The sequence below is a fragment of the Gossypium hirsutum genome, chromosome A02 (assembly GCF_007990345.1).
Source record: "Gossypium hirsutum isolate 1008001.06 chromosome A02, Gossypium_hirsutum_v2.1, whole genome shotgun sequence".
In the NCBI taxonomy this organism is placed as follows: Eukaryota; Viridiplantae; Streptophyta; class Magnoliopsida; order Malvales; family Malvaceae; genus Gossypium; species Gossypium hirsutum.
The window spans coordinates 14756528-14769440 of NC_053425.1; the positions used below are offsets into that span (position 1 = coordinate 14756528).

The 12913-nt window shown below is 32.1% G+C and overlaps 1 protein-coding gene across 1 annotated transcript; it reads right to left on the reverse strand.

The window, feature by feature from the left end:
• Positions 1 to 6238: 6238 nt before the first annotated feature.
• Positions 6239 to 6909, reverse strand: LOC107907860 (stomatal closure-related actin-binding protein 1-like). Its single transcript, XM_016835172.1, has 3 exons — positions 6757 to 6909; positions 6472 to 6696; positions 6239 to 6421 (listed from the first exon to the last, which is right to left on the reverse strand). The coding sequence occupies exons 1-3, from the start codon at positions 6907 to 6909 to the stop codon at positions 6239 to 6241; spliced, it is 561 nt and encodes a 186-aa protein (XP_016690661.1).
• Positions 6910 to 12913: the final 6004 nt, after the last annotated feature.

Genomic DNA, 12913 nt, shown 5'->3' on the forward strand with positions numbered 1-12913 from the left:
AAGTTTGGTGTCTCCATATTCGACGGAGAGCAGACACATAGCAGATCTAACCTTCAGATGTTTATACTGAAGCAGATCCAAGATGATTTGGCATTCTTGTGCTTACAAGGAACAAATCAAAGACATAGCTGATTTGGCTTTCACGTGCTTACGATGAAGCAAATCTAAGATGATTTGGCATCTCTGTATTGTTAGAGAACAAATCAAAGTTTGGCGTCTCCATATTCAACGGACAGCAGACAAATAGCAGATCTAACCTTCAGATGTTTATACTGAAGCAGATCCAAGATGATTTGGCATTCTTGTGCTTACAAGGAACAAATCGAAGACATAGCTGATTTGGCTTTCACCTGCTTACGATGAAACAAATCTAAGATGATTTGGCATCTCTGTATTGTCAGAGAACAAATCGTAGTTTGGCGTCTCCATATTCGACGGAGGGCAGACACATAGCAGATCTAACCTTCAGATGATTAGACTGAAGCAGATCCAAGATGGTTTGGTATCCTTGTGCTTACAAGGAGCAAATCGAAGACATAGTTGATTTGGTTTTCGCGTGCTTACGATGAAGCAAATCTAAGATGATTTGGCATCTCTGTATTGTCAAAAAATAGATCGAAGATAACAGATTTGGCGTCTCTGTATTAGACGGTGAGCAGATCAAAGATAGCAGATATCGCCTTCCTAAGTTGCAGTGAAGCAGATTGAAGCCATCAAGGGACCATTTAAAGAAGATCAAGGATCAAGAACTCAAGACTCGGTGAGCCCGGGCAAAATTGGTCCTTTTATAGTCTTTGCTCTATTCTTGTTAGACAGCAATGAGCAAAGAGGGGCAGCTGTAGACACTCAATTTTGCCCGGGCCCAGAAATAATTTAAAAAAAAAAGTCCAAGTCCAGTACAAAATTACAAACATATAATTTGGCCCAATTGAAATGGCCCATTACTTGAAAAGATTGAAGGTCCATCTATGAGCTTGACTTATATGGAAATATAATCTTTAAGGATATGCAATCTTAGATATGATATGCAATCTTAGATATGATACAATCTTAGATATGATATGCAATCTTAGATATGATATGCAATCTTGAAGATATGATCTTGTAATCTTGGAAATTTAATTTGTAGATATCCTTTAATCTTAACCGTTCATGTAATTGATCTGTACCGTTAGATTTGGGGAGGCTCAACTATAAATAGAGGCCTCTCCCTTCATTGTAAATCACTTGAGTTTGGGGAAGAAATAAGAATTCTTGAAAGCATTCACTCAAATTTCTCTCCCTCTTGCGTTCTTACTCTCTGTGGTTTGTTCTTATTTTATTCTTCGTCTATCTTAGTTTTTCAACCTTTTTTATTTTAATTTCTTCATTTTTCAAATATGTATATTTATTCCTATCTTTTATACATTTGATCATGTATTTTATATATTATAATATTTAACCTTTTTATATAGTTTATTTTCAAATATATATTTTCTATGCATGTATATATATTATATTATCATTTCATGTATTTTGACTATTGCATTATATTTTTATAATTTGTAAATGTTCTATTTATTCATTTTTTTTAGTGTATGTCATTTATCTTATTTGTGCATAGTTTCATTTTTTATGTGCTATGTTTAATTATTTCTTTCATGTGCTATTTTATGATATATATTGTTGTATAATTTTTGCATGTATTATGTTTTTCTTTTAGTTTACTCATGTTTTTATTTGTTTATTATCTTATATTTACCCTAGTATGATTTTTTTTCATTAAACGTATGTTCATGTTATTTAGTTTGTCATAATGATATTATTTATGTTTTTATGGAAATGTTAGAATATTTTGTACATCTATGCTTCATGATGCATTAATATGTCATCCTAAAACGTCATTTAAAATAATATTCCAAGGTTTTTTTTTAAAAAAATTAAAAGGCAATGCTTGATGTTTGGAAACTTCGAGAAAGGTAGTGCCCTAACTTACCGGGTTGCGACTTTTCTCGTTGAATTCGAATAGTCAAGCACCCTTCTAAGTGATTTTTAGTTTTCAAAACTTAAACAATTATTTCGAGATTTCAAAACATAGTGTCCTAACTTACTGGATATGGCATTTTGTTGTTTCGAGATAGAAATTTTCAAAAGACGAGCTTAGTTTCGAAGGTTTTAAAATGTTGCGTCCTAACTTAGATGTTTTGACTCGTTTGAAATAAGTGAGCCTTAATTTTCAAAATTGAGACATTCTAATTAAAAGAGGTTTGCATCTTAAAACTTTCAAATTTTCGACATTAAAGACACTTGATAATCAATTAGGTACCAATTTTTGGGCGTTACGAGGGTGCTAACCCTTCCTTGTACGTAACCGACTCCCGAATCCGTTTTCTCGACTTTCGTAGACCAAAATTAATGTTCTAAAACAAAACATTTTATAAGGTGATCCAATCACACCTAAAAAGATTGGTGGCGACTCCCATTTTCTTTTTTCTTAAAGTCGATTCCCTTTTTCCAAAACTCAATTTAAAAACTACAAACACTCAAGACATTCACAGATTTCTAAAAAAATGGTTTCTTTACTGCAATAAACAAGGAAATTAATGATGTGCATTTGATTCAAATTTTTTATTCAAATTGTTGGTCCAAGCATCGCACATTAGAGTTGCACCCAATTCTTTCCAATGAGTCTTTAGTCCATTTATCTAATCACGAACACGTTGATACTCTAACTCCAAATATACATTTGAAATCTCATAAGGTGTTGTGAGCTCTACATCTTGTCCAACTTCTATTGACACTTGAATTAAGTTATACAACCATGGAGAGCTTGATAATTGAAAAGGAAGTCATTCATATATTAAAAAAATTAGATACCGCTTCACTTATCTTCCCGCGTAAAGTCTTAAAAAAGAGCCACTAGTCTTTAGTTGCTTTCAGCTTTTGCTTCTAGCCAATTCAGGTATAACTCACCTTACGGTAAACTTAAACTCACTTGTAATGGATTTACTTGTTCTTTCTCTATTATTTTCTCCAACTGATCCATGATAAGATCGCCTTTCTTCATAAATGTTACCAAGCAATAGTAGTACTATTTTGTCTGAGTTCTTCCCTTCTATGCCACTCGTGTTCTGATTGGATACTTTCTCGAGTTGCTTGCCTTATAGCAGAAATCTCATTAATGAATTCCTCGTGTTCATCCTCCTCTCATCTTAATTGGGATAAGAATTCGTTTGTTTTCCTCTTTTTTGTCTATTTTTTTGTGTTGCTTTCTTTCAGTATATTCATCATACTTTCTCTAATGACACTTGCTAATAAAATAAAATTAATTCAGATTTTATATTATTATTATTAATCATGTATAATCTTTATTGATAAATTTACAATAACATTTAAAAATAATAATAAAGTATCACATACCAGTAATATTAGGGTATGGTGCAACATTGTCGTTTTATGAGCAATGTGCTCTTTAAATCGTGTTATTCCTCCTTTCACAACTTTACCACAAAGTTTACATACGACATTTCCTTTTGTATTTGGCATTGGAGTTTCAAAGTGCCAACCTATATCATTACTTGGTGCACCCTTCAATCCTTTAGTCGGGAACTCTTCACATGGTGACATGCTTTATTTTTATTTATATACAAGAAACATAAAATTATATTTAGAAATATAAGCAATTCATTACTTATATTATCAACAATATAATACAAAAAAAAGTAGACGTCACTGACATTGAAAAATTAAATTTATTGCATAATTCATAATTTTTTTTTAAAATAACAACTGATGTTATTATTAAAAAAGAGAAATCAAAATGGTTACGGGCCTTAATTACTTTGACCCTACCTGTCCATCTGTAACACCCCAAACCCAACCTAGACGTTATGGCAAAATCTAATATTGTTACGTAATATGGTTGAAAATTTAGTTTTCGAGTATTTGAAAAATCATCATAAACTCTCAAAATCTCAGATTTATTCAAAAATTAAATCTTATCTAACTATTTTATTAAAAACATTGTTTGCTTGTATTTTCCAAAAACTTATCATTTTTGTAGCGGAAACTTCGTAAAAAGTGACATTTGGAAAACGCAGTTCGTTGTTTGAAAATCTTTCATTTTGCAAAAAAGCGAATTTTGTTGACTAAAACGTTTGAATAGTATTAAGGAAAATATAAATATAAAGTTTTAAATCTAAAACAGTCCAAAAAAAAGTCCAGAAAGTCCAAAAATTTATAGAACCCAAATATCAAAATTTAAATAAAACAAATTTAAATAGATTATGACATTAACCGAGCTCCCAATTATATCGATCTGCCTAAGTCTAAGAATTACCTAAAAATACTAGTCAAACAAAGAGTGAGTTTACGAAACTAACTTCAACGTACTAACATCAATATTTGACATTAAACCTCAAATGCACTTCTCACCTTCCAGAAAACAGCAGTTCACCAACAATCCTAAACTGCCAAGGGATCAATCATCTTTCCAACCGTACCTAAAACACAATCGATTAACATGCAAAATGCTTCCAACCCAAAATTAAACGAGAAAAAGAAAAAAAGAAAGATAAATAGTAAGCATAAACCCCACTTACAATACAAAAAAAAATTCAAGAGCACCCACACGAACCACCGACTCCAAAAACGAAATGCACAACAGAAGGACTAGGAGCGATGTTGATAAAAGAAGAATGAAAGAACAAAAAACAAAACAAAGAAAATCTAGGAATAGGTCTAAAGAAGAATGGTGGCGTAGGGACTTGGAAGGAAAAGAAAAAGAAAAAGAAACAGACAACAATTTGTGAAAATCAAAACAACAGAAGCAGGAACGTGGGAAAGTGGTTTTGCTAAAATAAAAACTAACCCATTTAATTTAGTAATTAATATCCAACAATAATCAAACCCCGAAAAAATTAAATGGAGTTCAACTTAAACACTAACTCTCCAACTAAGTAGCCCCTAAAGATATTTAACAAAATAAAAACATCCCATTCCCATGCAAAAACTCAAACCAATGACCTTCAACCCACATTGAAGACACTTAACCACAAAAGTAAGTACCAATTAATGAAAAATTTTATCCAAAACAAAAGTTAAAGATTTTGGGGCGTTATACCATCCCTCATTGGTCACCCAAACGGTGCCTTGAAAAACACATAATCAAAATAAAAAAGAAAATGCACGAAATAGAAAACAAAACCTGAAAATGAAGCAAAAAAAACATAAAAAAAAGAACAAACCAGGCCTAAAACCCCTTCTTTCTATAGCAAAACAATCAACACCTTTTTTACATCAACGAAACAAGAGACCAAATGCCCATTGAAATCATCCAGTTACCGTCCAGCCATTCTCCAATCTCTTTAAAATCCACCAAGTCCATCGGACATACCAAATGCCACCAAGTCCAGACTCAAACACGCATCTCACCACAATCTCCACCTCTATTTTCGACAGTAGTGGTTTCGGATGGCGTCACTACCGCTATATAGCGGCCTCTATTCCGCTACCTGACTGTTATTTAAATCCTTAATAATAGTAATAAAAAGTTTAAGTGGAAAGGATGTTACTTATTTGTAATATTGGTGTGTGTGTTTTTTGGTTTATCATGTGATACCTAATTTGAGCTCTCTTTGAAGGACAGTCTTCTAGAAATGATTCCCCAGTGCCTTTGTTTTCTCTATTTTTTCCTTTGAAGTTGTCATAGTCGTACAACTTGTAGTTTACAATTCTTGTTTTCATTGCTTTTGAAGTCAAGACAATGTCCAGTGTTCTAATTTGTTTTCTTTAGGGAATTTATCGGCCCTGAAATGGTCATCTTATTGATTTGGGTCAAGTGTAGCAATTCTATAAAACTGGCTCTAGTTAATTTTTTGATTGACTTGTCAAAAACTGTTGGAGTTTTTGAGAAAAACTTGCTATGAAAAGAAAACAACAAAGGCAAGAGGGAAGTAGAAATAATTTGTATGGAAAAAGTAAATTTTATTGAATTAAACTAGTGTTTATATAGGAAAAATATTCAACAACCATTGACTAAAAAATAGGCTACTAAAATATTTATAATCTCTAAAAAATCTATAAAAATCAACAACAAATCAAAACTTGCTAAAATTAGCTAGATTATTTTTCTTTTTTGTAGTAGTAGTTGAAGCAAATCTTCAACACTCCTCCTTACTTCAATTGTTGCAAACTCCAAGTTTCTCTCTAAGAAATTCTAATTTTCTTCTTGCAAGCTTTCTAAAGTAGTAGAGAATGCTTAGACTTCAACCCTTAATGCACGAAGCTCATGCTCTGTATCTTGCTTAGTTGGTGCAGCATTTTGATCCGACTCGCCTCTTGAACCTCTTTCATTAGTTCTTTCAGGTCCTATTTCGCTAAAGCTCAAGACATTTGTTCTTTCTCCTAAAGTGCTCTTCCACTCTCTAAGTTGCTGCTCTAGCTTTCTCAATTTCAACACGAGCAAAATCTCAAAGTTGCTAGTTTCTTCACTTCTGCCTTTTCTTGAATCAACTCTCCTCTTTGAGTAAGTTCAATTTCCAAAGCTTCTAACATGGCAATAACTTCCTCTACATCATCCTCGTTTCTTTGTGTCACATATCTTTTTAAAGATTCCAGTGCATCTTTAAGCTTTTTCAAACAAAAATGTTTCCCCAGTGATGCTGCCTCTCTGAGTTTAGCCTTTTCAAACAACTTAGCAACAACAATTAACCCCTTCTAGAATTTATTATCAAGGTCACAAACAAATAGGCAATTTTGCTGCTCCAGCAACAATACAGTCTCGTGTGCAACAATCTCCTTCATGGAAGAAACTTTAGGATCTCCTTTGACATTTGCAATATGATCATTTGCCCCAATTTTGTAATTGAGAGAATAACTCAAAGCAAATATTACATCAGTTGATACAGCTGGAAATGCTTCCTTTTGCATAGTATCGCTAAAATTTCAACTTACCCCCGTCATTGTTCTAAAACTACTTCCATTGAGAGATGGAGTGTTGTGAAGTCCAGCTACATCTGTGTATCATATGTAACTTTTTAATAGATCTCCAAGTTGATTGCTTGAATGGAAATCTCAATTTTTTTCATGTTGGCAAGCTCTACAATATGAAATTTCATATTCAAAACAAGGGAGACTTTGAACCAATTCCTTTCTTTGTAAATTCACAGCAAATGCATGATTGAAATCTCTAAGTCTCTTGTACCAAACTTCAGCATGGACATTCATTGCAGAGAATGTGGCTTGCTCCTACTCCAATGGATCAAGTGCAAAGTTCTTCCCTTTTATTTTTACTTTGAATACATCGTTGTCATTTTAATCTTTGATTAAAAACCGATTTTTTCAAAGATAACTTTGAAAACCTTCGTATTAACTGGCCAACACTCAACAAATTTTGACTAATGTTAGGTACAAATAACACATTTTTGATAAATTTTGTACCTAAAATGCTTTAAATTGTAACTATGCATTTTCCCTTGACTGCAATATACTCTCTATTGCCAATCTTTACTTGGGAAACTACTCAAGTATCCGATTCTTTGAAAATATCACGATGAAAAGTCATATGGTTGGTGAAACCACCGTCAATAAGCCACTTCACACTTGAATGACAGATTGTAAAACAATTGGCCACAAAGAGTTGCTCCCCCTCTTCTTTGTCAGCAACTTGAGCAACATTCTTTTGTTGCAAATTCACTTGTGCAACATTGTTTTGTTGAGTATTTCTTTTGAAAATTTTTTGGTGATGCCCCATCTTCTGACACTTTCCACATTGCTGGTCTGGCTTTCTCTATCATTTGAAAGGTGAATGACATTTTCTTACACAATGTTTACAATGAGGGACATCAAATTTTGTTCATGTATTTGTAATGGAAGAATCAAAACCTAAATTTCCCTTCTTGTTCTTTTCATGTTTCTTTCCCTTTCCTCCTCGACTGTATTGAGCTTCTGCAACTAATGCACCTTCAACAAACTCGTAAGACCTCATGTACCTTCTCTGCTCTTGTGTCTGGAAAGCATTCATCAATTCTACCAAACTAACCTTTGACAGATATAAGAATTTTTTTGAACTAAGTTGGAATCAGGAAATTCAGATTCAAGTAATCTTATTTTGTTTGCTATTCTAAGCAATTTGTCAAAGTACTCTTTCATTGTCCCAAAGTCCATCTTTTGGACTTCAAATTCTCCAACCAGGTTCAATATTTTCATGCATTTAATCCTTTCATCTCCTTCATAATCCTCCTTCAAGAAATTCCAAACTTCAAAGGCTAACTTCATGTCATGATTCTGAGAAAGATTTCATATGAGACTACAAAAAATAATGTAACTCTTTCATTTGATTTCCTCTCCTTTTGATTCTTGAATTGTGCCATAGTTGGATTGGCAGGTAATGAAGGATCTTTGTAGTCCTCCTCCACAGCTTCCCAGAGATCATTTGCCTCCATCTTTTCTGCCTAGACATAGTAAACTTCACCATTGATGACAGGCGACGCAAGTTCAGTGAAAGTGATTTTTTAATCTATAGAACAAGAAGGAAGAAAATATTTTCTCTTAGTTACGAGTTTTTTAGGAACATAGCTCTACTACCAATTTATTAGAGTTTTGAGGAAAATTTGTTGTGAAAACAACAAAGGCAAGAGGAAATTAGAAATAATTTCTATGAAAAGTGTATATTTTATTTAACTGAAAACTAGTGTTTATATAGGAAAAAAATCAACAACCATTTACTAAAAATAGACTACTAAAAAATTCATAATCTTTAAAAAAAAAGAACTCTAAACATCAGCAATAAATCAAAACTTGCTAAAATTAGCTAGATTGTTTTGTTATAGTAGCTTAAGCAAATCCTCAACAAAAATCACCAACACCATTTGTCTGATGTTGTCTTCAATTAGTAGATACACTTTACACTTGCAAGTAAGAAGGACATAAAGTTGATATCATGTTTTACATAATAGTGTGTTAACACACAATAATAATTGAGTTCTTTCACAGTGCTTAGCACACTAAAATTTGTCAACATAAGTTTGAATAGAGATTAAGCATTCATTGCGAGCACTATAGAACCTTCTATTTGTGAGACCTACATCAATTATTGTTGCTTATAACCTAAAAATTGTGTTATGATAGAAAGAACATTGTCATTGGCGGTTGAATTCAGTGATGGTCAATTTAGAATATTTATACAAGAATAACTTTACTTAAGAGATTAGTAAATTAATTATTGTTAACATTTCTAGATCAACACTTTATGGCAATGATTTTCTAGCTCATTTCTCAAAAGTCACATAATGTCTAAGAGGACAAAGAAAAACGGATATTATGCCTTCTAGTTTTTAGAAATTTAGTTTCACCTAAATAGTATAATGCTTCAATAACTCTAAGGAATATGTATGATTATCAGACCCTTTCACCCATTTCTTTCATGTTAACTAATTAAATGGAGAGGAATCTAAAAGATTTTTTTTTTTGAAAAAAATGGCATGAAATTTAGCTACCCAAATGACATGTCAACTATCAGTATTTAGCCTCAACAAAGATTTGAACTCACTACATCATGTCAAAGAGAATATATTTGAGTTAGGATTGCACAATAAATATATACATATGGCCTTAATTATCCTCTAGTCCTTATAAATGATGCAAATATATAAAAAAAAGATTTAAAATTTTGTATTGTAGTTAGTAAAATCATATTACATGGAAAATTTACATGGAAATTTTTACACATAATTTGATTTATGTGATTTATGTGAATTACGATTACTACATAAGCAATAATTTGCGCAAAGATGAATAAAATATATAATTAAGATATTTAAGGCAATTTTATCATAACAGATCTAGTTGTTGATTTAATAAATGATAATGAAATTAAAATGCTAAATTAAAGTTCCTTTTATTTAGAAAAATAAGTATATTCTTAGGACAATGTGAAATGGTGATAGATATGATGGAGAGAAGAAAAATGAACTGAGTGTTGTGTGACATTTAGTAAATCAACTATTTTTGAAATTTGTTTTATCCTTTATAGATTAGCCTACACGTCCATGTAGAGGAGTTACACGCCCATGTGGTTATTACACACGCCCGTGTGTTCTAGAGACATGGTCGTATGAACAACCCGTGTAACTCTTTGTCCAAAATGACTAAAATAAAGTGTGGGGCAGACACGGCCGTGTGAAAGTCTCATATGCCCATATGCTTACTGGACACGAACTTGTGTTTAGAACACACGCCCGTGTGAATTTTGACAAAAATCCCCAAATCAGCCACACGGTCGTGTGGCACCAAAATTCGCCCAAATCCCTGATTTCCCAAATGCACACGGCCGTGTGGACAGCCCATGTGCGGCACACGCCCGTGTGGCCACTAGAGTAGTCTCGAAACCACCCTAATATAGCCTAAAAAATGTTTTTTTTCCTCTCAAAGTGCTTCCCAACCATTGATAACTCGGAAATATACCAAATTATACAAGCTTCTATCATAACAACAGTAATACAGTACAATCATTCACCATTTTTCGGAACATACAGAAATTGTCAAATTCAGCATAACTCAAACAACAATTCGATAATGAAACAGGGGAGTTTTTGAACACGCCTTATTAATGACTATAACACCACAACCTCCTCAATTCAAGCTTCAAGATAACACACATACACAAAAACATAAATCCATCAGAACATGAAATTGCAATACCAGTTTTGATAAAAATCAAATCAATCAAACTCAAGCTACTCTTCCCTGGAAAACCCCCATCGACGAAATTATAAAACAATAAATAACGACAACTAGAAATAATTGGAGATGAACAGAAGGCAAAATAGGAAAGAAGAAAAGTAAGTAGTCAGAGAAAGAGGGAATGAAGAAATTAACAAAAAGAAAATAGGAGACGGGAACGTGAGAAAATTTTGGCCACTTTCAAAACAAAAAGAATTAAAATAAATAAAAATAAATGAATAAATAAGTATTTAGACTTTTAAAAAAAAACAAAAGAAAATAAAAAAATAGTCTCTCAAAACACAGTTGAGAACTCGAGACTTAAAGGTACACTAACACACAATTAGCCACTAGACCAGCAGACCCATTTTGACATAAAACACAACTACAAACCCAATTGTCCGATCTAGCCCTTGACCCTACCTACAAATATCAAAACTTCTAAACCCAAATTCCAGGGTGTTACAAAAAGATAATCTTTTTAAATAATTAAAATCAAGGAATGGTAAGAAATAAAGATTATAGAATATTTATATTTATGTATTAGTAAAATTGTTATTAAGGTACGTAATATAATTATAATTATAATTAAACATAAGGTTAACATTTACTTCAGCATCGAAAGATTTATTGGATTTAAACATTCCACACAACTAAATCCAACTTCATATTCCTTAACCTCTTTATGATGACTAAGGCAGGACAAAAAAAAAACCATCCTTATCTCATGTCTACTATCGCCACATTAAGCCTCTGTTCCCATAGCCACGAATCTCTCCTACTAAGGTCGCGATATTAAGCCTTTTGTTTTCAAGTTTGTGATTTTCCCCTGTTGAAGTGTGACGTCAAGTTCCTGTCTTCTAGGTCGCGATTGGGTCACGACTGGGTCACAACTCACCTTAGTTGAAGTGATGACGTCATGCTAATGCATTCAAGGTTGAACATGGGGTATTGTTAGGATATCTACTTTGACAATGGCTTCCAATAAGTGAATTTAATAAATTTTAATATAAACATGAATTACCAAGGGATAATAAGGATAAAAATTTAACTCATAGGAATACATACATCATGTGAAGTACTTGACATTGTATAAAATATGTCAAAGTATTTCTCCTATTTTTGAAAAAGGTATCATATGAAGTCGATCCAATATTTGTAAGTGTTATGTTGATACATGCATGGATGGGGTGAAATTTATTAAATTTCTATCATCAAAGCTGCCAATTTTCAAGTTTGGAACCAACCGACTTGTGACAGATTTTTGGATGGGATCTAGGCATTTCTGGGTTGAGATGTTTGCATAGAGTTCGAAAAAATTTATCTCTTAACTTTGCAATTCACTTTCAATCATTCAATTTCGAGCTTGGAAGCTCAAGTTATTACCATTTTAGTGAAGACTAGGCTAGCAGAATTTCTAGATGGAATTATTACCAAAATTACGAGTTTCAAGCTTTTAATTCGAGTTTAAATTATATTTGGTTTGATTTTTAAGCTTAATTTTATTATATATAAGCTTAATTTTGTATTTACTAGGTTTTATTACGTTATTATTTATTTATTTCAAATTTTGGATATATTTTTTAAGTATTTAAGTTATTTAGAAGTTTTATGTTTCTTAGTGAACAAGAAAGTTTAGTTTAAGCCTACTTCTTATTTAGATTAATTAGAGTTTTGGTATACTTGAGAGTTTATTTGGATATACTTATCTAGCCTATATAAATTCTTCTTTATTGTTCATTAGATACATAATTATTTTTGTTTATTTACAAAATTTCCAACTCTGAGAGTTAGTTTATTGTGTGATTGTTTTCTTCTAATATTTAGAAGCAGTTTTCTTCTCGCTTTTCTTCAAGGAGTCATGATAATTCATTCTTCATCCTTCAATTTGAAAATGATTATTTCTTGGAGAATTGATTAGTCATTGATTGAGTTTGTTGGGTTTATATCTCAAAGGGTTCAATTAGACACTTTTCCATCATATCTATCAATTTATTCGATCCATCTTCCACTTTTTATCATATCGTTTCTTTATTTATTATATTGAATATTGTTTCTTTATTCTTCAATTTCTTATTTTAGTTTTTTTTTGTGACACCCCTTACTCGACCTAATCGTCGAGTCTAAGCTACAAGATGTTATATTCATTGCCGAAACAACTACAAACAATTATACACTATTCATTCATCCAAACATGCAAACAAGTATTCAT

Excerpts from the sequence above, each read along its gene's own strand:
- LOC107907860 (XM_016835172.1), bottom strand. The coding sequence starts at position 6,909 with ATGCAAAAGGAAGCATTTCCAGCTGTATCAACTGATGTAATATTTGCT. Across the intron at positions 6,697-6,756 it reads AGATTGTTGCACACGAGACT|AAGGGGTTAATTGTTGTTGC; the intron begins GTATTGTTGCTG and ends AATAAATTCTAG. Across the intron at positions 6,422-6,471 it reads TGATTCAAGAAAAGGCAGAA|CTAGAGCAGCAACTTAGAGA; the intron begins GTGAAGAAACTA and ends AAATTGAGAAAG.